This window comes from Leucopleurus acutus (assembly GCF_964270905.1).
Source record: "Leucopleurus acutus genome assembly, chromosome: 18".
In the NCBI taxonomy this organism is placed as follows: Eukaryota; Metazoa; Chordata; class Mammalia; order Artiodactyla; family Delphinidae; genus Leucopleurus; species Leucopleurus acutus.
Window position 1 is genome coordinate 21,673,501 of NC_139160.1, and position 27,913 is coordinate 21,701,413.

The 27,913-nt window shown below is 40.5% G+C and overlaps 2 protein-coding genes across 3 annotated transcripts in view; one reads left to right on the forward strand and one right to left on the reverse strand.

Annotated features, from left to right (window-relative positions):
* The window catches only part of GPALPP1 (GPALPP motifs containing 1), a 32,742-nt gene extending 23,281 nt beyond the window's left edge, over positions 1–9,461 (reverse strand). For both annotated transcript variants that reach the window (XM_082859316.1, XM_082859317.1), the window contains exons 1-3: positions 9,309–9,461; positions 1,784–1,916; positions 710–811 (exon numbers count right to left, since the gene is read on the reverse strand). In XM_082859316.1, coding sequence (XP_082715442.1) covers positions 710–811; positions 1,784–1,916; positions 9,309–9,396 — 323 coding nt within the window. In that variant the 5' untranslated portion in view covers positions 9,397–9,461. The remainder of the gene's footprint in view (positions 1–709; positions 812–1,783; positions 1,917–9,308) is intronic.
* Positions 9,462–9,616: 155 nt separating this feature from the next.
* The window catches only part of NUFIP1 (nuclear FMR1 interacting protein 1), a gene marked incomplete at its 5' end in the record, with an annotated part of 44,105 nt that continues 25,808 nt past the window's right edge, over positions 9,617–27,913 (forward strand). The window contains 5 exons of the mRNA XM_082859553.1: positions 9,617–10,028; positions 12,307–12,389; positions 13,541–13,639; positions 14,378–14,440; positions 15,086–15,162. Of these exons, the coding sequence (XP_082715679.1) occupies positions 9,617–10,028; positions 12,307–12,389; positions 13,541–13,639; positions 14,378–14,440; positions 15,086–15,162 (734 nt within the window). The remainder of the gene's footprint in view (positions 10,029–12,306; positions 12,390–13,540; positions 13,640–14,377; positions 14,441–15,085; positions 15,163–27,913) is intronic.

Sequence of the window (27,913 nt, forward strand, 5' to 3'; positions counted from 1 at the left end):
TCTGAATATAAAATGTACAACAGCCTTTTCTACTTGTTCTTGCATACTGGGATACAATGTTATGAATTATAAACAATATGGTGTGCAATTTCATATTCAGCAGTTAAATATTTTATAATTCCGAGAAGACAGGAATCAGTATTTACTATATGTTTATTCTGTGCCAGGCACTATGTAAGAATCACACATGTATATATATGCATATAAATATGAAATCTCAATCACCACGACAATGCTGTAAGGTACGTGTTGCTATCTTATTCCACAGATGACAAATTTGAGGTTTGGTGAAGTTAACTGTGTAACTTGGTACATAGGGATTTGTCTATTCTTTCAATAAATAATTAAGAAGACGTCTGAATTAGAAGTCAAACACCAGGATTCCAGCCCCAGGTGTACCACTGACTATGTGTGCAACCTTACTTGTTTAAAAAAAAAATGGGGAAGAAGGGTCATGTTTCACCCAGCCTGCCACAGAACGCTCTTGCGAGTATCAAATAAGAGATGTGGAAGTTTTTTATGAATTATAAAAGTGTCATAAACGTGTAAATAATTATTTTCCTTATATGAATTTTAAAATTAGTTATTTTTACTTCAAATTTATTTCAAATGTTATATAAACACATAAGTTAAAAAACAATTTCAGACAACTCTTTAATGAATTAATGGACACTTGAAAAGACTGGCAGGAAGTAGTACACATTACCACCTTGGAGGAGAATCATCCTGCTTTTTAAATCCAGGAGGAAGGGCTGGTCCAAAAAACCCTTCATCATCATCATCATCGTCATCCTGATTTCTCCTCTGTTTTCTGAAAACACAGTAGTGTAATTTTATGCATGTATGTCAAAATTTTCTTCATAGAGAAATTTCCATTTTTAAAAGAACATTAACTTCAACTAGTTGTACAAACACTGAAACAATAAAATAATCTTGTCAAATAAGAAAAAAAATCTACCACAGATCTTATACTAATCTTTTCTTGGAATTCACTTATGGTCTAAAAATAGAGATTGGTTACTTCTCTACAGCAGTAATAATATCAATTTTCTATATTTTCTGTGTTGTTTAAGAGTCCATTCAATGAAGTTTCAAATACTCTACTTGCTAGATATTTTTGAGCAAAACGTTTATGGCACTGGTTTTTAAATTCACTTAAGTAAAGGCTTTAAGTTGCTACTTCTGTCTCTTACTCATTAAAATGCTTTAAAAAAGACCTTGCTATCCAATAATAAACAAAGATTTGACTTCTTATTTACATCGACCTGTGGTGAGTAAGGCTAGGTCAGAGGGAATCATTCATTTACTTAAACAAAAAGCACATACTGCATACATAATTTTTTTTTAAAGCATATTCTTTTTTTTGGTTGTATGGCTTGTGGGATCTTAGTTGCCCAACAAGGATCGAACCTGTGCCCCCTGCATCGGAAGCATGGAGTCCTGGACCAGTCCATGAAGTACTAGACCACCAGGGAGTTCCCTGCATACATAATTTTAAAAAGAAGATGTATGGTTTATTTAGAATATTTAATCACTTCAATAATACCTTAAGGAAAATTCCTTTATATAAGACTTTTATTGAAATTCTAGATATCTCCAGAGCTATATACTACTACAATAAATTTCTTTCTTAAAGGTAGTTCATGAGGAAATGTCATATGAAGTAATTTCTTCCTGTGCTATATAAATGCAGGTTATGATATCCCTTTACTAGCTCTCTGTTCTAGCCAGCGTACACCAGATTGGAAGATTGGTTTACCATTTAATGTAATAAGTGACTCACCTTGCAGTTGGACCAGTGTCATCTTCTTCAGATTCCTGATTTCCTTCTTCAGACAAAGAACTACTGTCCTCGTCGCTGTCTGATGACTTTGAACTACTGCTTTTATAATTAGGGGGCAGAGCTGGTCCTGCAACTAAAGAAGATGTCTTGTGTATGTCATAAGGAGCCACAACTGTTTCAATGAACTCCCTAGCTGACATTTCACACTTTCTTTTCTGAAATTCTCAGCACTGGCTGGCTATCATTTATTATGGACTTTAATCTCATTTGTTCCTGTTGTGTACAGTGGGCTTGTCTTTCCAACTCCAGGAAGGCAGAAATCATGTCTTACACAGTGTTAACTACGAGATTCACAAAAGCTTTAACACCCAAACTTATAAATATAGCAATAGCACATAATTTGCCTGTCATCTTGCAATTTTTGCATTGGTTGCAATTTTGCTTGGTGCAACTGCCAAAATGGTTTCATGATTTTGTTTTTTCCTTATGGACAGCGTATGGTAGACAATATTTCTATCACGGAGCTAACCAAACAACAAATTTGCCATTCCACAGTCTAACATGGTAAAAATCAAAATTATCCATTCTGGTTTCTGACTAAGAATCACCACTTAAAAATACCTTTATTGGTATTACCATACTTCTCAGTTAGCTTTCTGTTTGAGATGATTTTCCAAGCAGAAACAAAAGTAGAGGCACTCTAAATTCTCCTGCTTACTAGTAGAGATTCAAAGAAGAGAATGAGGTCACATTGGGATGCAGATGCCAAGGAAGAGGTAAGGGTGTTCTGTGCCCACTCACCATAGTGAACTGCTTTCACTTCATGACTTAGCAAAATTATAAATTATTGCATGATGTCATTGTATGATGTCACACAGACCCAACTGTCTATGGCGATCCTCAGCAGTGATGCTAAAACTCTACTGACATAGTTCCCAAGCCTGGGTGTTTATCAGACTTGCCAAAATATTTTTAAAAAAGAGATTCCTGGGCCCTTGCCCCAGAGATTCTGACTTAGTTGGCCTGGAGTAGGGCCTGGAAATATGATTTTCCAAAGAGCTTCCCAGGTATGCTATTCCTTCAGTATTAATAACAACAAAAACGTAAAAGAGATTTACATGCATTTCTCTATTTAATTCTGACAACAACCTTATTAGGAAAGCAGTATTACTTCTAGCTTACAGATGAGGAAACTGAGGCAGAGAGACAGTAACTTGCCCAGTTTTACACAACTAAATAGTGGAGCTAGGATATGAACCTCTTAACCGTTATATTAAACAACATTCACAAAGTCAACATCCATCCATTCAACAAATATTTATTGAGTAAGTACTTCTAGAGAAACAACTTAAAAAAGAAACAAATAAAAAAAAGGTGACTGTGAATACGTGGGAGGGTAATTTTAAAGACAGAGGTCAGGGAAGGTTCCCCTGAGAAGACATTTGTAGGGAGACTTAAATGATGACAGTGGTCATGCAACAATCTAAGGGAAGAACATTCTAGATAGAGGAATCACTAGTGTGAAAGTCCTATGGAGAGAACAAGCTTGATGTGCTTGAGGGACAAAAAGGCCTGTGTGGCTAGAGCAAAGTAAGCAAAGTGACAAGACAAAATTGGATGGTTCAAAGGGGCCACACTGTATGTTTTGGGGCCAGACTCCAGCTGTGAATTCCAGCTCAGCCACTTCCTAGCTGTGTGATCTGGATATTATTTAACCTTCCTGTGTTACTCTCTTAATCTGTAAAGTGAGGTTAACAATAGATCCAATCTCATAGGGCTGTTGTGAAGAATACATATTATACCTGAAAAGCATATAACACTATATCTGGCATACAGCAGGCACTCCACAAATGTGAGCATAGGCTGTGGTAACTGAGTTTGGATTTTAGTTATAACAGGCAGTCACTGCAAGGTTTTGAGTCTGGAGAGATATAATCTGAATTAGCTTTTTTATTAAAACAAAAACGAAAACAAAAAACTCAGCTTGTGGTCAATAGGGAATCAGGAGTAGGGGAGATGAGTTAGAAAGCTGATATGAAATGGTTTGATTTGCAACTGCTTTGAAGAAGCAGGATTTGCTAATGGTTTGGATGTGAGAAGTGAGAGCCAAAAAGGAACTGAGGATGTCGTAGGTTTCTGGCCTGATTAGCTAGCCAGGAGGATGGTAATGCTATTCTCTAATATGGAGAAGACTAGGAGGGAAGCATGTTTGGGGGAAGAGCTAAGAGCTTGTTTTTCACACCTTCAGTTTAACATGCCCGTTAGAAATTTCAGTGGTATGATCAGTGGTACTTGGGTATATTAATATAAAACTCAGGGGAGAAAGCAGGTTCAGTGTTGGAACCACTGGTCTATTTCTGAAATTTTTTTCCTATTGCTCCTTGTTGTATTACCATAGAACAAGTGCTCAATACACAACAAATTGACTTCAAAAATCCAAACTTTTATCTTAAAAAACTGGATGCATTTTTCTACATTCTCCCATGTATCATTAAATAAAGGAAGGAATTATAGAAAATAAATGCTAAACTGGGGCTTCCCTGGTGGCGCAGTGGTTAAGAATCTGCCTGCCAATGCAGGGGACACGGGTTCGAGTCCTGGTCCGGGAAGATCCCACATGCCGCGGAGCAACTAAGCCCGTGTGCCACAACTACTGAACCTGCGCTCTAGATCCCGTGCGTCACAACTGCTGAGCCTGTGCTCTGGAGCCCATATGCCTAGAGCCCGTGCTCCTCAACAAGAGAGGCCACAGCAATGAGAGGCCTGCGCACCACAATGAAGAGCAGCCCCCACTCGCTGCACTAGAGAAAGTCCACGCCCAGCGACGAAGACCTGAAGCAGATAAAAATAAATAAATTTATATATTTAAAAAAAAGCTAAACTGGTAATACGGCATGCCTAGAAAAGAACAATCAGTGAGCAAAAAGAGGAAAACAATAAGAATTAAAAGATAAAATTCATATCTCCAACTGCTGTTTAAGACTGAAGAACAGTTATGTCTTCGTTTGTAAATGTTCCCCAACTATAAGTGGAGATTATACCTGACTTCTGACCGTAATGAATAACGCCTTTACTGATTTCTGGTTTATCTTTGTATGTACTACTAATTCCTAGAGAAAGCACCTTTTAGAATATAGCAAGGGAGCATACAACCTTCCATAAATATCCCTTTCTTCAAAATTCTAGGCGGTTATAGTTTAACATGAAAGAGCCTAGGGGATTACATTTCACTCTTGGCTCTCTCCATCTTCCTCTTGCTCCTAAGTATTAAAGAGAGAAGTTTTTTTTCCTTTTTAGCTCCTTTTCTTCCTTTTTTTTTTTTGCTGCGCTGGGTCTTTGTTGCTGCGCGCGGGCTTTTCTCTAGTTGTGGCGAGCGGGGGCTACTCCTCGTTGCGGTGGCTTCTCTTGTTGCAGAGTATGGGCTCTAGGCGTGTGGGCTTAAGCAGTTGTGGCACGTGGGCTCAGTAGCTGTGGCTCACGGGCTCTAGAGTGCAGGCTCAGTCGTTGTGGCACACGGGCTTAGTTGCTCTGCGGCACGTGGGATCTTCCCGGACCAGGGCTTGAACCCGTGTCCCCTGCATTGGCAGGTAGACCCTCAACCACTGCACCAACAGGGAAGCCCCCTAGTTTCACTTTTTTTTTATAGGTATCACTTTGAAACTATATAAAATGTCTCAAAAAATTGTTTTAGGCATTTGTAATGAACTATTCCATCTCTTTCCTAAAGCAGTGATGCGCATCATTAAGGTAGCTCTTCTACAGCAATGGTAATTTTACAAGTAGATTACAACTTCCATGAAAATAGAGATTACGTCATATATTCCATATGTTTCCCTTGTAATATCTATCACACAGAATTATGCATACAAAAAGAAGTACTAAGTATAAGGCACATTAAATCTCATTATAGATCAGCAATCGATCATAATAGGAAACACTGACTCTGAACCCCAATTAAACAAAACGTTATTCCCTCCAAAGCAGTTCCATTCTTCTCATTAGCAGACTTAAACTGCAAAAAAATTATACTGTTATACTTTGAATTTCAACAATAAAGATTTGTGGAAAATTGTTTTGCTCTCTTGTTATATAAATATTTTTAAAATAATCTTGATTTTGCCTGTTGACTGGCAAAGTCTAAAATATTTACTATCTGGTTCAGGAAAAGCTTGCTGATCCTGTGACAGGATTAAGTCATGGAAATGTCAATAAGGAGCATCCAACTGTCTATTTTTTTTTTTTTTTTTCCGGTACGTGGGCCTCTCACTGTTGTGGCCTCTCCCGTTGCGGAGCACAGGCTCCAGCCACGCAGGCTCAGCGGCCATGGCTCACGGGCCCAGCTACTCCGTGGCACGTGGGATCTTCCCGGACCGGGGCACGAACCCGTGTTCCCTGCATCGACAGGCGGACTCTCAACCGCTGCGCCACCAGGGAAGCCCCAACTGTCTTTTGATGGGAGTAGGTAGTGACGTCAGTGGTGCAGTGGTTAAGAATCTGCCTGCCAATGCAGGGGACAAGGGTTCAAGCCCTGGTCCAGGAAGATCCCACATGCTGTGGAGCAACTAAGCCCGTGCGCCACAACTACTGAGCCTGCGCTCTAGAGCCTGTGCGCCACAACTACTGAGCCTGTGCTCTAGAGCTCGTGTGCCGCAAATACTAAACCCGCGTGCCAGAACTACTGAAACCCGTGCGCCTAGAGACCATGCTCCGCAACAAGAGAAGCCACTGCAATGAGAAGCCCGCGCACCGCAATGAAGAGTAGCCCCCCCAGCTCAGCAACGAGGACCCAACACAGCCAAAAATAAATAAATAAATAAATTTAAAAAAAACCCAGACAAACGTGATGGTTGGGCTGAGGCTAAAAGATGAGATTGAGTTAGCAGGGCAAAGGGAGTGTGGATTGGAGGAAGAGTGGTCCAGACAGAGGGAAAAGCATTTGCAAAGAATTAAAGCCTAAGGGCCTGGCACATCTAGAAATGTGTTCAGAGTGGCTGGAACCAAGAGAAGAGAGGAGGGATCACCAGGAGGAAATGTGGCTGTGAGGTCAAACGAGGTCAGGACTGAAAAGGGTGCCTTGAATTTAGCAAAAAGGTGCTGAGATGATTGGTGGGTGGTCTTCATTTATTTCCACAGTGAAATTGGTGAGAGTGGTCTCCGTGGATTGGCAAGAACAGAAGCCAGAATGCAGTGGGTTAAGGAGAAAATGGGGAGGATCCAGAGTTGGTCAGAGAGAAAGAGGAGTAGCTACTGGGGGATGTGGACTAGTCTTCATGAAGATGGGAACGATTTGAATGTTCTGGTTAAATGTTAAGGGCAAGGAGTGCCCAGGACTAGTGAGGGAAGGGGTTCCGAGTAAAAATGGAAGGATTAGCCTTGGAAGGAGGTAGTTCCCCTCTTGCATTATAATCAAAGGGAAGACGAAAGAGTTGGGCAGAGGTTTGGGGAAGTTTTTAGGTACTGTGCCAAGAAAAGTGAGCAAGTTCTCTTAAGATGGCATCTACTTTTTCTGTGAAGTAGATGGAGAGAGAGCGTAAAGAAGAAAGAGAAGGTTTTAAAAAGCCATGGTTGATCATGGGGGAGGAGACCTGCGTGGGGAAACGTCTGAGGATGGCTGGGCAGTGGACCCAGCCAGGGAGGAGACTATAGTTTTTAGCAGCATTAGCCTGTGGAGGGGTGAGGTTTCTTCTAGCAGCACTTGGAAGCCTGGGTGTGGGCTCATCAGGGGTGAACGACTGGACTGATCCAGGGCTGAGTTTTTGCTAGATGGGTTTAACAGAATACTAAATGGGATAAGGCAGCTGAAAACACTGGCAAGAGAAGGCATGAATGGACGGACCATGGAGGCTAAGTTGAGCGGGGACAGAAGTAATTAAAGGAAATTTAAGGCCAAAACAGACTGAGGCAGAGATCACATGGCTCAATGAGACTAAAAACAAAAAAATAAAATAAAAAAATTGTAACGAGAGTAGCTGAGTAAGAATGATGGATGAATAAGGGGTTCTGGCTGAGAATAAGATCTGAATTTAAATTTTCAGAGATGGGGGAATTCTCTGGCGGTCCAGTGGTTAGAACTCCATGATCTCACTGCCAAGGGCCCGGGTTCAATCCCTGCTCAGGGGACCAAGATCCTATAAGCTGCACAGTACGGCCCAAAAAAAAAAGAAAAAAAGTTTTCAGAGGTGGAATAGGATCCAGTGTGTGACTGCAAATGTGGCTGGGATGAGTGGCGTGAAGGTTGCCGCAGATGAGGAGAATAAAGTCAGAGTCAAGAGAGCCCAGGCTCCACTCAGCTTACACAAAGCAGTGTCTGGAGTATGCAGACTGGTCTTGAGAAAACATCTGCACCCCCGTGTTTTTAACATGATCTCAGAGGACATTTCCAAGCACTCAATTTTCCAGAGTATTCAAATAGAATTAAATTGGTCCATCTCAGACCTGTGTGCTAAATAAAAAGTTTGGTTAACCCCACTTTTCTTCAACCTTAGTTGAATGGAACCTTCCTTGCTAAAATAAAAGCCTAACTTTTTAACAGTTACAGCAGAAACAAGACTTGGAAAGAAACTTCTAGGTGGAAACACGGCCTCTGGGTAGTCGAAGAATGCAAATTAGATTCAGAAATGGAAGAGTTATTCTTCCAGCTTTGCTCTTTGCCAACTTCAGTCAGTCCCAGGCTACAAATTAGTACAAACATGAAAGGAGATGGATACTCATCACGGAGGAGTCTGAGAAGCATTTATTTGGCAAATACGAGGTGCCTGCTATGTGTTAAGGCTAGAAGACTATAGTGCAATGGTGGAGACAGATATGTCAGCGAGTTATTCGAAAACAGTGTATTAAATATGTGACGTAAGTAATAGGCAAAAAACCCGTGGGTAAAGAGGAGGGCGTGACAATGCTTGGCAGAGTGTGGAAAGCCTTCACTGAGGTGACACTGAAGTTAGGGCTTGAAGGATGAGGTGGGAGTTTGTCAGGTACGTCAAGAAGAGTAGGGCGAGGTCCGAAGGAGCCTAGAGAATTGAAGAACTGCGCAGAAACTCGGATTGGTTTGAGCTCTGAGCCGTGTGTGTCAGGACAGGACGAGAGGCTAGGAAGGCAGGTCGGGAGCTAGGGCGCAGAGGTTCGGAGTACGGGCTTCGCTCTAAGTCGGGCTCCACCACTTAACTAACTGTGTGGTATGCGCAACAGCCTGGGCCTCAGTGTCCCCATTTGCAACACGAAATAATAATCTTTACCTCATACAGCGGCCAAGAGTATTAAATCATTGAATGTGCATCGATCGTTTAGCACAGCGTCCAGCCCATCGAGAACTAAATGCGAATACTTCTTGGTGATAATGATTACCAGGCCAAAGCTCGTTTCTACAGGCCCCACGGCCACGCTTGGGAAGGAACGTTAGCTCGGGTGGGGCCGCGCCCACTCGCCACTCCTCCGCCCTCCCGGGCCTCGGGACCAGTACTCTGAGAACTGGGCCTGGCCAGAGACGGGGTGGGAGGGCCTGGCGGGCAGGGGACATGCCGCCGCTTACCGGGGCTGGGGTCCCGCTCCTCGTCCTCCGTTGACCCGCTGGCCTTGAAGCCGGGCGGCAGTGCCGGCCCGATAAGATCCCTCGCCATCCGCGGTGGCAGACACCGGTCTCGCACACAGGTGTACCCACGCCGAGTCAAACCCCCGCGAGGTAGCCCGCCATACGCAGAAAATGAGGGAAGCTTTTCCGGCCCCGACCAATGACGTAGCAGCCTGTGATTGGCTGGCCTGTCTCATTAGCGGTAACGGAAGTGACGCCTAAGGCTTGCTCCACACTTCGCACGCTGGCTTCCCTACTAGGCGGATGGCATGGGTGAGCCGGCAAGTGGTTGCGTGACTCGCACGGGGTGGGTTTCAGCTCCCGAGGTGACCCCCACTTTGGAGCCTCTGAGCGACGGTGCCTCGCTGCCGGACAACTGGATGTTCTGGGCGATGCTGCCGGCGCCGCCACCACCGCCTTCGTCGCTTCCCGCAGGAGGGTCCGAACCTTCCTCAGAGGCGCAGCCCCCCGCGGAGGCCCAGAGCCTCCCCGAGGCGCCTCCCCCCTTTGACGCCCAGATTCTTCCCGGGGCACAGCCCCCTTTCGACGCCCAGTCCCCCCTTGATTCTCAGCGTCAACTCAATGGCCAGCCTTCCTGGAATTTCCAGGCTTCAACATCATGGTACTGGACACAGTCTCCTGGTGTTCTTCCTTGGCATCGGCAGCCCCACAACACTCCGGGTAGGTTGTTACTCCTCTCTGTACCACCCCTTACCTTTCCTTTTCCCTTCTTCCCACTCCTTTTCCACCCTTGTTGCTCTCTCCCCTTCTGATACTGCCTTTGCACTCTTGGAGTCTGGTCATTAATGTCTCACAGTTCGTTCCAGTTATGTTTTTCCTGCCTGTTCATTCAGTTTAACAATTATTTATTGAATTCCAACTATGAAACAGGCAGGGGAGATATAGCAGTGAACAAAACATACAAATATCCTTATTTTGAGCTTAAATCTCTTGGTGTAGGAAGACAGACAATAAACAAAAGAAAGCAGTGTGTATTAGAAGGCAGTGAGTGCTATGGAGAGAGAGCAGAGTGACAGGCAGTGCAGTTTAAATGTCAGTGTCAGTCGAACGTAAGGTGACATTGGAGCAAAGACTTCAGGGAGGTGAGGGATCAGAGCAGAGCATGTGTCTGGGGGATAGCGTTACAGGCAGAGGGACCTGCAAGTGCAAAGGCCTGGAGGCAGAAGCTATAGATCAGAATGGAACCCAGTGAGGCAAGAAAGGACTGAGCCTGGGGTGGAGTCGTAGGCAATAGAGGAAGAGGGCCTTGTAGATCGTGGGACTTCTACTGTTATGATTTGTTTAGTTCAGGGGAGTGGCATGCTGTGGTTTATGTTTTCAAAGGTTAATATGGCTACTGATTGGAAATGACGGAAAGGGAGATGAGTTAAGAAGGTATTGCAGTTAACCTGGTGAGAGATACTGGGGACTTGGACCAAGGTGGAGCTCAGGAGGTGATGAGAAGTAGTTGGATTCTAGATATATCTTGAAGGTAGGGTAGGATCAGCAAAATTTATTGAGGAATTGGATGTGGGATGGGATGTAAAGAGGAGACGAGAATAACTTAAAGTTTTTTGCCAAGCAAGTGGAAGGATGAGGGAGTAGATTTGGAAAGGAGACCAGGAGTTGAGTTTGGAATATGATTTGTGTCAAGTAGAGATACTGAACTGGCTGTTAGCTATTAGTTTGTACTTTAGGGGAGGTTTGTGGCTAGAGCTGTAAATCGGGGTGTCATTAGCATAGAGATCATATTTAAAGCCATGCAATTGTTTGTTTAGAACAATTCAATTTACATTAAGTTGAATCCAAATCAGTGTTTACTGTATGCCTAATGCTGGGGATATGAATGTGCCTAAGACAGTCCCAAGCGAGGTGAGATGGGTTCATAAATATAAATCACAATACAGTGTAACTGGTGATAGAGGCATATAAAAGGAGATTTCAGAGTATGGAGAAAGTTGGGGAAAACTTTTGGAAGAAGTGTATTGGGAGATGTTTAATATTCTGGAAGAGATACTTTTTAGGTGGAAGCAAAGAGGTGTCAGTGCAAGGTGAGTTCTGAAGGTTGCAGTGTTCTGGTGTGACTGAAGCATAGTATGTGGAAGGTACAGGGAAGAGCAGGGTGAAAAAATAAAGTGGGATCTCATCGAAGGACTCTAGGAAGCTACTTGCTCCCAGGGTCTTGAGCAGGGTTGTGATGACTGGAGGATTATTTTTGTGGTGTCAGTGTGCAGGGTCTGTTGGAAGAGAGGACTTAGGAACTGGAAGCCAGTCTGGAAGGCTGTCACAGTGATCTGGGTGAAAGATCAAGGTTTCAGAGTTGGGTCATGGCAATAAGAAAGGAAAAATATTTGAGAAGAAATATATTTCACAAGGGTCTGTTTTCCTGATGTAAAATTGATGCTGAAAGAGCTCCATTCGGCTCCAGCACCGTTTACATTTCTTTTTTCTTTTTAAAAATATTTTTATTTATTTATTTATTTATTTGGCTGCGCTGGGCCTTAGTTGCGGCACATGGGATCTTCATTGCGGCGTGTGGGATCTTTGGTTGCAGCATGTAGGCTCTTAGTTGCGGCACGTGGGATCTAGTTCCCTGACCAGGGATTGAACCCAGGCCCCCTGCATTGGGAGCACAGAGTCAACTACTAGACCACCAGGGAAGTCCCCGGTTTACGTTTCTAATGTTTGAAATAACTACAAGGAATTTTACCAGGTTAGCTTGTCCATTCCTTTACTTAGACATCCAAAGTATCTATGGACATGTAATCTTACCAATATGTATTAATTTGAAAAATGTTTATTTGGTAAACTAGTCTTAATCTTTGTTAATTTGTTTGAATTACTATTCTGCCTAGAAGTAGTTTACCACTGTTTTTCTCAAGTATTTATGACATTCTGTAGCAAAATTTTAAATAATTGTATAGTTGCAAACATTTCTGGGTCTCATTTTGTTTTTCAGTTAAACATTCTTATCTTCCACGAAAACATGATGCAAAGGTCAATGACTTCAACATGTTTCCCAGGAGAAAACAGAAAAAAAGGGTATTTTTTAAGATGTTCTTGAATGTGACACTTTGGTCCCTATGTCACTGTTTCATATCTTGTGTTTCAATCATAACTGTCTCAGTGTTTTGCATTCATTATTGACACAGCAGAGCCTTGCGTAAAAGGATCTTTAAGGGTCTTGGCTGAAAGTAAAAACTTCAAGCAAAATCTTTTTGAGAAATAAATGGAGAAATTGTAGAAAAAGAAAACATTTAATCCATTTCAGTATAGTATCAGGAGTAAATATAATGGGGAATTATGATTACAGATAAATGTAAATGTCATTAAACTTCAATGAAGTAAACAAAAGTGTAATATATATATTATACATAATATATATTATATATTTAATTTATTTATTTTATTAGCATATTGGGAGGAGAAGGATGAAATTAAAAGTTTTTGTTTTTTTTAATGAGGAACAACCCTTCATTATGTTCAGAAACTGAGTCTTAAAATAGGCTTCTTTTATTCTGATGTAGCTTATAATCTGGTCTTTCAACTTCTAAGATGTGTAAATAATTTTATTAGTTTAGAATAAATTGAGTAAATCTACAGCATGAGATTAGTACCCTTCATTTCGGCATCAAAACTATGTAACTAATGTTAACAAAATATTGTGAAAGTATGTTTATTAACATAATCTCAACATTGAACAATTGGGGCCCTATATAGCCTATCATTGTAATAATCATTTTTGTTTTATGTTTAAACATAAAAATAGTAAATTGGGAATTTAAAAAAACTAATATTTACCTAAATAGTTCTTTTTTTCTCATTCTGTAGTTAAAATATACACACACGCACGCACGCACTTGTTTTTCCTAAAAGAAAAAATACTGTTTTACCCTGAATATTTATTTTTAGGTCATTTTGACATATGCTCTATTAAGTTTTAATTAGATTACCAATTTTAAATCTACTCACAATTTATATTAGCTTTACTCAGATTTAAAATTTTTTAACAAGCCTGGCTTTTCCTAATGTATTTGTTAAAAATAAAAACAGAATCATCCCTTCATGAAAAATGTATTCAGAAGTGTTTGCCACCTGTAAGGCTTGTGTGAAAAATCAAAATATGTACTGTATTTTTACTGATGATTAGAGTTCTCACCGAAAGTCTAATGCCTCTTCATTTTTGTTTGCAGAAAAGAAAGGAACCAGTTTTTCACTATTTTTGTGATACCTGTGATCGTGGTTTTAAAAATCAAGAGAAGTATGATAAACACATGTCCGAACATATGAAAGTAGGTTTTCTTAGTTGTCCTGATATTTATTTAGCAAAATGGGTGTATTTGGTAGAAATTCTGAGCTTCCTTCCCTTAAAAGTTTATAGTTTTCATAGAAATGTTGTTAGATGACTTGCCAAATTGGGACAGTAACTCTGGGATTTGCAGTTTGAGGGTGGGAAGCCCACTGCTTCAGGAAGTGTGAGATGACAGTAAAAGAGAAGGGAGGTCTGGCAGCTGTTTGTATGTATGCGCCTCGTCTGCTCTGTGAGAGGCTGGGCCTCTCCTCCAGTTGCTCTGTGCGCCTTTGTGAGTTCTTTCTCCTTTAAGGCTGCCCTTGACTAACCACACAGTGTAATTTGCCTTGGCCCAGCGCTGTCTACGGATGGTTTACACCGTATTAAGTACTTTTAACCAGGATATTTGAGAAGTAAAAAAGTTAAAAAGAAAGTTCTTAGTTTGGTAAGGTTCTCTTTCAGTTTGTAGGCGTGCCCCTTAACTTTAGGAATTAAGAACATTTTACAACATTGCTGATGTCGTGCATTCACTCAAGTGGAGAAGTAAATGATATGCATTACTGTACTATATACTTAGAGAGTGCAACTCTGTTTGGAGTGATTTTTGTTTTAGGTATTCAGTGATAACACCACATAGACGGGATACTATGTAATATGACCAGAATATGTCTGTATATATAGTAGTAAGGTAAATTTTTTATGGAAAGCATTGAGTAGCCTTTCTTAAAAATTCTTACAGTGCCCTGAGGTAGATTGCTCTTTTAGTGCACATGAGAAGATTGTCCAATTCCATTGGAGAAATGTAAGTTCTTTTTTTGTTTGTTACATGCTCTTTTTATTGCATTGATTTATTATCTTCATAGCTCTCTATTTACATAGCCTACTAATGAGTAACATTCACAGAACACTGTACTTTGTAAGGCATTTTTACATCTACTATTCAATTTTATCCTTGTAAGCCACTGTGTAAAGTAAATAAATCTTGGCCCTATTTAACAGATTGGTAAAATGATTTGCCAAGGGTCTCAGAGCTGACCCCTGCACTTCAATTTCATGATGGCAAATTGTTTTACTATACCATGCTGTTTCAAATTGTTTTGTATATTCATTATTTCTCTAGCTAACTTTCTTAACTTTGGTTGGTAGGTAATTCATTTGGGTATTTAATATCAATCAAGTATTCGGTGACATTTACTTTGTAACCAAAATGATATTATGACTTTTTTCCTATCAGTAGTACTAATCTAAAGACAAGAGAAAAATTCTTTTACCTTTAAAGGAAAAGTCATAATAAGGATAGATAAAGCTTGCTTACTTAGTTTTAAAATTGTCTCTGCTAGTAAATTTACTTTTGGGTACACAGTCTCCATTATCCCCCATAATATTTGAGATTTAGTCAAAAGCATACAATACGCTTCTTGATATTCAGCAGACATTTTCCCCTTAGACGCATGCTCCTGGTATGAAGAAAATCAAGTTAGACACTCCAGAGGAGATTGCAAGATGGAGGGAAGAAAGAAGAAAGTGAGTAAAGAGTTACGAACTAGTGAAACAATTTTCTTTTACTGTGGCAAGGCTGAGGACTTGAAAATAATGACCGTTCTGGCCCTACGGAACAATTTGAAAAAGGAAATTTCGTCTTTTGTTATTTATTTATTTAAAATTTTGAATTTTATTTTATTTTATTAATTTATTTTTTAAAATATTTAATTTATTTTTTATACAGCAGGTTATTAGTCCTCAATGAATTTTATTTATTTTTTTATACAGCAGGTTCTTATTAGTCATCAGTTTTATGCACATCAGTGTATACATGTCAATCCCAATCACCTGATTCATCACACCACCACCACCACCACCCCCCGTGGCTTTCCACCCTGGTGTCTGTACGTTTGTTCTCTACATCTGTGTCTCAACTTCTGCCCTGCAAACCAGTTCATCTGTAGCACTTTTCTAGGTTCCACATACATGCGTTAACATACGGTATTTGTTTTTCTCTTTCTGACTGACTTCACTCTGTATGACAGTCTCTAGATCCATCCATGTCTCAGCAAATGACCCAATTTCGTTCCTTTTTATGGCTGAGTAATATTCCATTGTATATATGTACTTTATCCATTCATCTGTCGATGGGCATTTAGGTTGCTTCCATGACCTGGCTATTGTAAATAGTGCTGCAGTAAACGTTGGGGTACATGTGTCTTTTTGAATTATGGTTTTCTCTGGGTATATGCCCAGTAGTGGGATTGCTGGATCATATGGTAATTCTATTTTTAGTTTTTTAAGGAACCTCCATACTATTCTCCATAGTGGCTGTATCAATTTACATTCCCATCATCAGTGCAAGAGGATTCCCTTTTCTCCACACCCTCTCCAGCATTTGTTGTTTGTGGATTTTCTGATGATGCCCATTCTAACTGGTGTGAGGTGATACCTCATTGTAGTTTTGATTTGCATTTCTCTAATAATTAGTGATGTTGAGCAACTTTTCATGTGCTTCTTGGCCATCTGTATGTCTTCTTTGGAGAAATGTCTATTTAGGTCTACTCCCCATTTTTGAATTGGGTTGTTTGTTTTTTTAATATTGAGCTGCATGAGCTGTTTATATATTTTAGAGATTAATCCATTGTTCATTGATTCGTTTGCAGATATTTTCTCCCATTCTGAGGGTTGTCTTTTCGTCTTGTTTATGGTTTCCTTTGCTGTGCAAAAGCTTTTAAGTTTCATTAGGTCCCATTTGTTTATTTTTGTTTTTATTTCCATGACTCTAGGAGGTGGCTCATAAAAGATCTTGCTGTGATTTATGTCAAAGAGTGTTCTTCCTATGTTTTCCTCTAAGAGTTTTATAGTATCTGGTCTTGCATTTAGGTCTCTAATCCATTTTGAGTTTATTTTTGTGTATGGTGTTAGGGAGTGTTCTAATTTCATTCTTTTACATGTAGCTGTCCAGTTTTCCCAGCACCACTTATTGAAGAGACTGTCTTTTCTCCATTGTATATCCTTGCCTCCTTTGTCATAGATTAGTTGACCATAGGTGCGTGGGTTTATCTCTGGGCTTTCTATCTTGTTCTATGTTTCTGTTTTTGTGCCAGTACCATATTGTCTTGATTACTGTAGCTTTATAATATAGTCTGAAGTCAGGGAGTCTGATTCCTCCAGCTCCATTTATTCCCCTCAACACTTTGGCTATTTGGGGTCTTTTGTGTCTCCATACAAATTTTAAGATTTTTTTGTTCTAGTTTTGTAAAAAATACCATTGGTAATTTGATAGGGATTGCATTGAATCTGTAGATTGCTTTGGGTAGTACAGTCATTTTCACAATATTGATTCTTCCAATCCCAGAACATGGTATATCTCTCCATCTGTTGGTATCATCTTTAATTTCTTTCATCAGTGTCTTACAGTTTTCTGCATACAGGTCTTTTGTCTCCCTAGGTAGGTTTATTCCTAGGTGTTTTATCCATTTTGTTGCAGTGGTAAATGGGAGTGTTTCCTTAATTTCTCTTTCAGATTTTTCATCATTAGTGTATAGGAATGGAAGACATTTCTGTGCATTAATTTTGTATCCTGCAACTTTACCAAATTCATTGATTAGCTCTAGTAGTTTTCTGGTGGCATATTTACGATTCTCTATGTATAGTATCATGTCATCTGCAAACAGTGAAAGTTTTACTTCTTCTTTTCCAATTTGTATTCCTTTTATTTCTTTTTCTTATCTGATTGCCATGGCTAGGACTTCCAAAACTATGTTGAATAATAGTGGTGAGAGTGGACATCCTTGTTTTGTTCCTGATCTTGTTCCTGAGGAAATGCTTTCAGTTTTTCACCATTGAGAATGATGTTTGCTGTGGGTTTGTCACATATGGCCTTTATTATGTTGAGGTAGGTTCCCTCTATGCCCACTTTCTGGAGAGTTTTTATCATAAATGGGTATTGAATTTTTTCAAAAGCTTTTTCTGCATCTATTGAGATGATCCTATGGTTTTTCTTCTTCAGTTTGTTAATATGGTGTAACACATGGATTGATTTGCGTATATTGAAGAATCCTTGCATCCCTGGGGTAAATCCCACTTGATCATGGTGTATGATCCTTTTAATGTGTTGTTGGATTCTGTTTGCTAGTATTTTGTTGAGGATTTTTGCATCTATGTTCATCAGTGATATTGGTCTGTAATTTTCTTTTTTTGGAGTATCTTTGTCTAGTTTTGGTATCAGGGTGATGGTGGCCTCAAATTATGAGTTTGGGAGTGTTCCTCCCTCTGCTATATTTTGGAAGAGTTTGAGAAGGGTGGGGGATAGCTCTTCTCTAAATGTCTGATAGAATTTGCCTGTGAAGCCATCTGGTCCCGGACTTTTGTTTGTTGGAAGATTTTTAATCACAGTTTCAATTTCATTACTTGTGATTGGTCTGTTCATATTTTCTATTTCTTCCTGGTTCAGTCTTGGAAGGTTATACCTTTCTAAGAATTTGTCCATTTCTTCCAGGTTGTCCATTTATTGGCATAGAGTTGCTTGTAGTGGTCTCTTAGGATGCTTTGTATTTCTGCAGTGTCTGTTGTAACTTCTCCTTTTTCATTTCTAATTTTAATGAGTCCTCTCCCTCTTTTTCTTGATGAGTCTGGCTAATGGTTTATCAATTTTGTTTATCTTCTCAAAGAACCAACTTTTAGTTTTATTGATCTTTGCCACTGTTTTTTTGTTTCTATTTCATTTATTTCTGCTCTGATCTTTATGATTTCTTTCCTTCTGCTAACTTTGGGTTTTGTTTGTTCTTCTTTCTCTAGTTCCTTTAGGTGTAAGGTTAGATTGTTTATTTGAGATTTTTCTTGTTTCTGGAGGTAGGCTTGTATTGCTATAAACTTTCCTCTTAGAACTGCTTTTGCTGCATCCCATAGGTTTTGGATTGTTGTGTTTTCATTGTCATTTGTCTCTAGGTATTTTTTGATTTCCTCTTTGATTTCTTCAGTGATCTCTTGGTTATTAAGTAGCGTATTGTTTAGCCTCCATGTGTTTGTAATTTTTACGTTTTTTTCGCTGTAATTGATTTCTAATCTCATAGCCTTGTGGTCTGAAAAGATGCTTGATATGGTTTCAATTTTCTTAAATTTACTGAGGCTTGATTTGTGACCCAAGATGTGATCTATCCTGGAGAATGTTCCGTGTGCACTTGAGAAGAAAGTGTAATCTGCTGTTTTTGGAAGGCATGTCCTATAAATATCAATTAAATCTCTCTGGTCTATTGTGTCATCTAAAGCTTGTGTTTCCTTATTAATTTTCTGACTGGATGATCTGTCCATTGGTGTAAGTGAGGTGTTAAAGTCCCCCACTATTATTGTGTTACTGTCGATTTCCTCTTTTATAGCTGTTAGCAGTTGCCTTACGTATTGAGATGCTCCTATGTTGGGTGCATGTATATTTATAATTGTTATATCTTCTTCTTGGAATGATCCCTTGATCATTATGTAGTGTCCTTCCTTGTTTCTTGTAACATTCTTTATTTTAAAATCTATTTTATTTGGTATGTGTATTGCTACTCTAGCTTTCTTTTGATTTGCGTTTGCATGGAATATCTTTTTCCATCCCCTCACTTTCAGTCTGTGTGTTCCTAGGTCTGAAGTGGGTCTCTTGTAGACAGCATATAAATGGGTCTTATTTTTGTATCCAGCCTGTGTCTTTTGGTTGGAGCCTGTGTCTTTTGGTTGGAACATTTAGTCCATTCACGCTTAAGGTAATTATCGATATGTATGTTCCTATGACCATTTTCTTAATTGTTTTGGGTTTGTTTTTGTAGGTCCTTTTTTTTCTCTTGTGTTTCCTGCCTAGAGAAGTTCTTTAGCATTTGTTTTAAAGCTGGTTTGGTGGTTCTGAATTCTCTGAGCTTTTGCTTGTCTGTAAAGGTTTTAATATCTCTGCTGAATGTGAATGAGATCCTTGCTGGGTAGAGTAATCTTGGTGTTCTTCCCTTTCATCACTTTAAGGTTCTTCCCTTTCATCACTTTAAGTATATCATGCCACTCCCTTCTGGCTTGTAGAGTTTCTGCTAAGTCAGCTGTTAACGTTATGCGAGTTCCCTTGTATGTTATTTGTTGTTTTTCCCTTGCTGCTTTCAATAATTTTTCTTTGTCTTTAATTTTTGCCAATTTGATTACTTCGTGTCTAGGTGTGTTTCTCCTTTGGTTTATCCTGTATGGGACTCACTGTGCTTCCTGGTCTTGGGTGGCTATTTCCTTTCCCATGTTAGGGAGGTTTTCGACTCTAATCTCTTCAGATATTTCCTCTGGTCCTTTCTCTCTCTCTTCTCCTTCTGGGACTCCTATAATTCGAATGTTGTTGCATTTAATGTTGTCCCAGTGGTCTCTTAGGCTGTCTTCATTTCTTTTCATTCTTTTTTATTTATTCTGTTCCACAACAGTGAATTACACCATTCTGTCTTCCAGGTCACTTATCTGTTCTTCTGCCTCAGTTATTCTGCTATTGATTCCTTCTAGTGTAGTTTTCATTTCAGTTATTGTAATGTTCATCTCTGTTTGTTTGTTCTTTAATTCTTGGTCTTTGTTAAACATTTCTTGCATCTTCTCGATCTTTGCCTCCATTCTTTTTCTGAGGTCCTGGATCATCTTCACTATCATGATTCTGAATTCCTTTTCTGGAAGGTTGCCTATCTCCACTTCACTTAGTTGTTTTTCTGGGGTTTTATCTTGTTCCTTCATCTGGTCCATAGCCCTCTGCCCTTTCATCTTGTCTGTCTTTCTGTAAATGTGGTTTTTGTTCTACAGGCTGCAGGATTGTAGTTCTTCTTGCTTCTGCTATCTGCCCTCTGGTGGATGAGGCTATCTGAGAGGCTTGTGCAGGTTCCCTGATTGGAGGGACTGGTGGTGGGTAGAGCTGGTTGTTTCTCTGGTGGGCAGAGCTCAGTAAAACTTTAATCTGCTTGACTGCTGATGGGTGGGGCTGGGTTCCCTCCCTGTTGGTTGTTTGGCCTGAGGCAACCCAACACTGGCGCCTACCTGGGCTCTTTGGTGGGGCTAATGGCAGACTCTGGGAGGGCTCATGCCAAGGAGTACTTCCCGGAACTTCTGCTGCCAGTGTCCTTGTCCCCATGGTGAGCCACAGCCACCCCCCGCCTCTGCAGGAGACTCTCCAGCACTAGCAGGTAGGTCTAGTTCAGTCTCCTATGGGGTCACTGCTCCTTCCCCTGGGTCCCGATGCTCACACTACCATGTGTGTTCCCTCCAAGAGTGGAGTCTCTGTTTCCCCCAGTACTGTCGAAGTCCTGCTATCATATCCCACTAGCCTTCAAAGTCTGATTCTCTAGGAATTCCTCCTCCTGTTGCTGGACCCCCAGGTTGGGAAGCCTCACGTGGGGCTCAGAACCTTCACTGCAGTGGGTGGACTTCTGTGGTATAAGTGTTCTCCAGTTTGTGAGTCACCCACCCAGCAGTTATGGGATTTGATTTTATTGTGATTGCGCCCCTCCTACCATCTCATTGTGGCTTCTCCTTTGTCTTTGGATGTAGGGTATCTTTTTTGGTGAGTTCCAGTGTCCTCCTGTCGATGATTGTCCAGCAGCTAGTTGTGATTCTGGTGTTCTCGCAAGAGGGAGTGAGAGCACATCCCTTCTGCTCCACCATCTTGGTTCAGGCTCACCCATGGAAATTTGGTCTTTTATAATGTTGCAAATATTCAATGGAAAATGACCAGTCCTAATTTTGTCATTCTTCAGAATTGGTATATAGTGACTTAGGGAGTATCATTACTTGACGTATAATAAACACACAGTATTTATTATTGCAGTTTTGATTCATTGCATTCCCTTATAACGTTGGTAGTAGGGAATAGGACTGTAAACTATATTATATGAGGCTATTTGAATGTAGCTTTTGGTAGACCTAATAGGAACTCTTCATAAATGATGTCATAATGGGACCTTGCTCTTTGAGGGGAGCCACTACATGCCCCCTCTGTTAAATATTCAATACTGAGGCAGTGATGGGTGAGTGCTATTTTTTAAAAAAATGTATAATACTTTGTTATGTTTATTGTTTTGATTACTTTAAAAAAGTTGTTGAATGATTGGAGTGTGCTAGGCAGAGGGAGTACAGCAGTGACAAGATACACACGTGCCTGTCCTTATCCATAAAAAGACGAGAAATGTTTTCCTGTAATTAAAGTCTAAGAAATTTGAGTCTTACCATGTGACTTGTAGCTTTATGCTTATAAGGGAAGAAAGCTTAAAAGATGTCTAGCTAGAATCTACCAATGAAAAATCCCATGAGGATGCTGTTGTCTCAGGATAGGACCAGGATGCTTCATCCTGAAACAGAAGACCAAGTCAGAGCTATTAGGATGGTCAGCAGCACTTTTAAGTCAATAGCTGTTTTTCTGGAATTGAAAAATGAGGAGAGCCTCAGATAGGAAGAGTTACCTTCACAGGTCAAGAAGGATACTTAAAAACTTTTAACCAGCAGGTTAAAGTTGTACTTCGTTCAACTTAAAGTTTTCAGCTTAAAGCCCCTGTATGTGTGTATGTGAAGAGCTGTGTGAAATGTTGCACTGTTATGTGAGAGAGTTAGCTACTGCCCTTTAAAGCCTGAAAGGTAATTCTGAGGAAAACCAGCATAAACGTAAAGATTTAGAACCAACCAAGAACAAATAGAATTCAGCAAATGTGTATGCAACTATCCATTATTAATACTGTGTAAAGAGTTAGATGAGGGTGAAGGACAATCAGAGGAAATTAATTCTTAAGCAAGTAAACCTGGGTCCAGCCAGTCAGCAGTCAACATGGACTCAATGGATTTAATAGAATTTTAAGAGCATCCTTGGCTAACAAATGTAATAATCTAGGGTAAGAATCTAGGCCACCAGGAGTAGGGTATACTAGAATGCCTTTTGCTCTTTATCTCCCGGCAGAATCTTATTTATCTTGTAAGACCTGTTGGGTTTTGTTTGTTTGTTTTGCGGTATGCAGGCCTCTCACTGTTGTGGCCTCTCCCGTTGCGGACTCTGGATGCGCAGGCTCAGCAGCCATGGCTCACGGGCCCAGCCGCTCCGCGGCACGTGGGATCCTCCCGGACCGGGGCACGAACCTGTGTCCCCTGAATCGACAGGTGGACTCTCAACCACTGCGCCACCAGGGAAGCCCCCTGTTTTGTTTTGTTTTTTTTAACATGTATTTATTTATTTATTTTGGCTGCTCTGGATCTTAGTTGCGGCATGCGGACTTCTTACTTGCTGCATGCATGTGGGATCTAGTTCCCCGACCAGGGATTGAACCCAGGTCCCCAGCATTGGGAATGCAGAGTCTTACCCACTGGACCACCAGGGAAGTCCTAAGACCTGTCTTAAGTGTCACCTGATTTGTCATTCTCTTCTTCTTCTTCATTTCCTCTATCTCAATGCTGTCAGAGTGCTAGTCTGTAACAAGATAAGGAACTTGTACCAGAATATAAATCTATACCTTACTTTCTTCATTGAGAAAGTCTTCGTAAGAAGAAAATGTCAGCTGAACTAAATATATTTTGTTTAGGGACATAGCTAATTTATACCCTGACATAAGTGTGTGGATTGGCTGCCAGTCCACGGACCAACCTCCCCTAAAGCATTATTCACTACTTCCTGTGTGAATACATAGCTTATTAATACAAACACAATAGCGTTTGTCGCATTATATTATAGGTGGCCCTAGTCTTAGACATCTTTGATTCTGCTGCACTTTGCGTAGTACCTGGGATTTAGTATGTGGAGAATAAATATTTGTGGACTGAATTACCGTTAAATGGTGCAGTATGGGAAGAACCAGTCTCGGCATTGATAAGGAGCCTTAGCCAATTGCATGGTCAAACTTAGAAGTCAGAGGAGTTGGGACCATGACGTGATTTGGCTTAGTGAAGAATTCGAAGGAGTTCATATAAAGCTCCTTGCCTCCTCTAGGTGGCTTCTTTACAGGTACAATTTTTTTCTTTTCATGATTCCACTTCACTCTAGTTTTTTGTTTTCTGTTTGTTTTGCTTATGTGTTTTTTATCTGTTGGGTGTATCTTTTTCTTACTATTTTGCACAGAGGAATAATCAAACAAGAAGAGTTAGCTCCCCTTCCTGATACTTAGTTTTTAAAGAGCTGGTGATGACAGTATTGAAGATTATATCCTGCTAGATGGACTGGAAATTGCCTACCTGCAAAGGTTTTTCCCTGGTACTTTGCCCTGACTTTGGTCAGTTGGAAGTTGTTGCAGCTCAGTGGTGCCAGCCCCTGTTGTATATGTTTAATTCTTTTGAGGAGAATGATGATGGCTATTAGTCAGCAATGATTATAAAGCAACTGAGAAGTTAACTAAGTAAGGTGTTGAATCTCTCAAGTTTTGAGTTCACTTAAGGCAATAGGGAAGTTCTGAAATGAGTTCCTGATTAACCAACTTTGGTTCTTTTATATCTAACGAGTGTTTAAATGAAGTCATTATATAAACTGGGAAAATTGGACCCACTATTAAATTAATGGTAGCCAGCTTCAGTGATTCTGTTCTACTATGTCTCTAGCTGTTCTACTCTCCCACAGTCCTCCACTCTACCCTCCTTCTCAGCATATAAGAGGAAGGACCTCATCTAGTCTGGAGGAGTGGGGTGTTCCTTGACAAAGGGCAGTTGAGCTGAACTTAGACCTAATTAGGAAGAAATAAGGGGAGGTAGGGGCTAGTGCACAGACAGATTGGCATGAGTATAGGAACTTGAATATAGGTAAGAGATGATAGAAGCTTTTGAAAGATGGCAGTTGTGGGGACAGAACTAGGTGGATATAGAACATAAAAATGGGCACTGTTTGGTAGTTGGACAGTTGTGAGGTTGAGGAGGAAAGAGGTTTTGAGGAGATGTCCAAGTTCCTCTGTGAAAGCACCTTTGTGAAAGGTGGTGCCTGTTCCTCAGACAGGGAATCCCGGAAGAGAATCACATTTGGAGGTGTTGATTTAGGACATCGTTGAGTATGAGGAGATTCTGAGATGTCTATTTGAAGATGTTGTGTAAGCATTGGGACTCAGACCAGACTGGCTGGAGATAGATATTTTAAAATCATGAAACCATGAATGTAGAAGATATACCCCACAGAGAGAGGGTAGAGTGGAAAGGGAAGATAGCCTAAAAGGGAGTTAAAACCAACAAGCCTGCTGAGCAAGAGCCAGAGAAGTAGAAGAAAACTCAGAATATGACCTGTCGTGGAAGCCAGTAGAAGGGAGGATTTCAAGAAGGAAGATGTGGTTATCAGTGCAGATTGCTGTGGAAAGGTCAAATAAAACAAGAACAAAAAGTGACTGGTTTTGTGACTTGTAGGGCCCCCTTGACGTGGATTCCAGATGATTGCTCCTTGGTCCTTCTTCTTGGAGTTTCCTGCCATCTGTCTCCACAGCTCTCTGCAGCTCTGACAGCCTCCCCCATGATTCTTTTTTTTTTAAAAAATATTTATTTGGCTGCATTGGGTCTTAGTTGCGGCAGCGGGATCTTCGTTGCGGCACATGGGGTCTTTTGTTGTGGAGTGCAGGCTCTTTGTTGCTGCATGCGGGCTTCTCTCTAGTTGTGGTGCACGGGCTTTAGAGGGCACAGCCTCAGTAGTTGCGGCGTGTGGGCTCTCTAGTTGTGGCGTGTGCGCTCTAAAGTGCTCAGGCTCAGTAGTTGCGGTGTGCAGGGTTAGTTGCCCCTCGGCATGCAGGATCTTAGTTCCCCAACCAGGGATCGAACCCACATCCCCTGCATTGGAAGGCGGACTCTTAACCCCTGGACCACCAGGGAAGTCCCTCCCCCGTGATTCTTAACAAAGCGGATTGCAGTTGCCTTTACCACCCTGCCCTTGGCATATATATAGATGGTCCAACAGAAGTGTGTATCCTTTGAATTCCGCTGACTTTTTGAGACTCACAGCTTACAGTAAAGAGTTTCATCTGGCACCTTTTTACCTTCCAATTTCCAGTGTCCTTTACCTCCATGCAGTTTCTGCCACTTACTTTCACGGCCACCCTGTGGATCTTCTGGACTTTCTGCCCCAGAAATCTTGAAGTTGGGCTTACTCCTCTTTGGTCATAACTTGCATTTCATCCAACTGTCTCACTGTCACCTGTACCTGGTCCCAGACTAGTTGAAGCCTCCCACCTCTTACCCCCTTTACCTTCTTTTTCTCTCATCCCCCTTCTGTCTTTGCTTCTCTGCCAAGTTTAAGTCACTTCCACCACTCTCAGAAGCTCAGCTACCTCATTCCGTTGCCCTTCGTTACACCCACCTGGCAAAATCTCAGCCCTGGCTCAGTTGCTAAGTGTTGTTCAAGAAAACCACACAGCTGAAGTACACTCTGCAGAGGAACGCTCAGCAGTGTTGATCACACTTAAGGAATTGACTGTGACCAACGAGGTTAGGCTATTCTCTTTGTGTTTGTTCTTTTTTCATGCAAATTGAGATGCTAGTATGCATGTATTTCTTAGTTACACAGATGACTATGTAGAATAAAATTTAAAAATAAATTTATTAAACTGATTTTATTTTAGCCAGGTAAAATGCCAGTGAAAACAACACCTTAGAACTGACAGTCAGGGTACTGTAATGTGGGCTTAACATATCTTTCCTGATTAATCCCACATTACTTATAGGAGTTCTTTGTCCCAGCCAGACTTGGTTTTTTTCTTTTTCATATCCTAAACAAGTTTTTTGAACTTTTAACCTCTGTTTGGATCATGCTGCTTCCAGAAAATCCTCCCTTCTCTATCCTTGAAGTTCTGCTCACTGCTTTAGTCCAGCTGAAATCCTGCCAGACTAAAATTTGGGGAGTATTTTTCCTTATCTGCCTAGAGGGGTATCTTGTTCCTCTTTGAATGTGGTATCCCCTCTGCCTCCTTAGTGTATGTGCCCCTCATTATGGTACTATTGATGAACTTTTTTGCTTATGTGTCTTTTTTAAAAAAATAAATTACAAGCTTTAGAAATGTAAGAACCATGGTTTGTGTGACTGTTTATATCCCATATTGCCATAGGTAGAAGGGATGTTTATAAATGTTGATATATGTAAATGGGGCTTGAAAATATTTTTATTATGGGTGTTATTCTATTTTGGTATATACAAGTAAGTGGTTGGAGAAATCTTGCTGAGATTCATATTTTTAATTTATGTTTTAAACTATACTTTTGTCATTGTTAAAGAAATTGGGCAGTGTTGATCAGATTAATAACTGTAGTTGGAATTCAGTAATATAACTAATGGTACTTAAACTGCTGTGGGTTTGAACAATAAATTCTCACCACATAGGACAGATCATCACCAAGACAAACCAAATTGATCTGTATTTGAATGCATTACTTTCTACAGTAGCTTTCCCCATTTGAACGTGAACTCTGCCACCTTGTGGTTTTGTGCAACAAGTGCTTTAAAGGAAAAAATTCCACTGGCTAGAGAAACTTAAGGAATATTAACATTTGAAGATGCAAACTAGCTTAGGTAGCACGTGTTTCTCTAAAGTCCCTGGTAGAAGACCAGTTTGGTTTTGTAATGTAATCGAGAACTCTCAGCCACCTTTGAATTTATGTTGATGTACATTATAGCTTTGAATAACTTCCTGACAAGAGTTTAGCTTGAAATTAGAGGTAAACATTCAGTATTTGAAAAGGCAAAGATTGTTTTATATATGGCCAAGGTTACTGAAAAGAGATAGGAGTAGACTCTTGCCTTTAAGACCCTCACTCTAATGGGAGACGTGGGAAGAATATCCGTAGGTGGCCGTGAGAGCACAGGCAACTGAAGCGTTAATTTTTGCTGTGTGGGGATAACAGTGTCTGGTCAAGGGATAGCTGGCGTCTTTGGAAGGCAGGGCAATCAGTTCGTTTTGCAGGACTTCTTGTGAGAGGGATCGTGCCACCCCTTCCCTCCCCCTCCAATTTATTTGAAGGTGAAGTTTATTCTTTTTTAATGCATAGTTCTGACAAACATCCATAGTTGTGTTTAATTAAAAACTTTAAGGCTTTCCACTAATAACCTGCAAAAAAAGAAATCCTAGCCAAAAAAAACTGGTAGTTATTTTTTCTTAATTCCTGTCGGGTACAAATGCTGTGTGATTTGGCATTAGGAAAAATGAGTGGTAGAGGTTCGTTTCCCAAACCTCTTATTTTAGAGATGTTGAAACATACTTCATGGCAGATTTGGAGTCCACTAGGTGGAGTAGTTGTGTTGTTTATTTTAATACTGCAGTTACTGTGGCTCTGAGGAAACGCTTTACAGCTGTGTCCCCAGTTCTTTCAGAATTCCAGC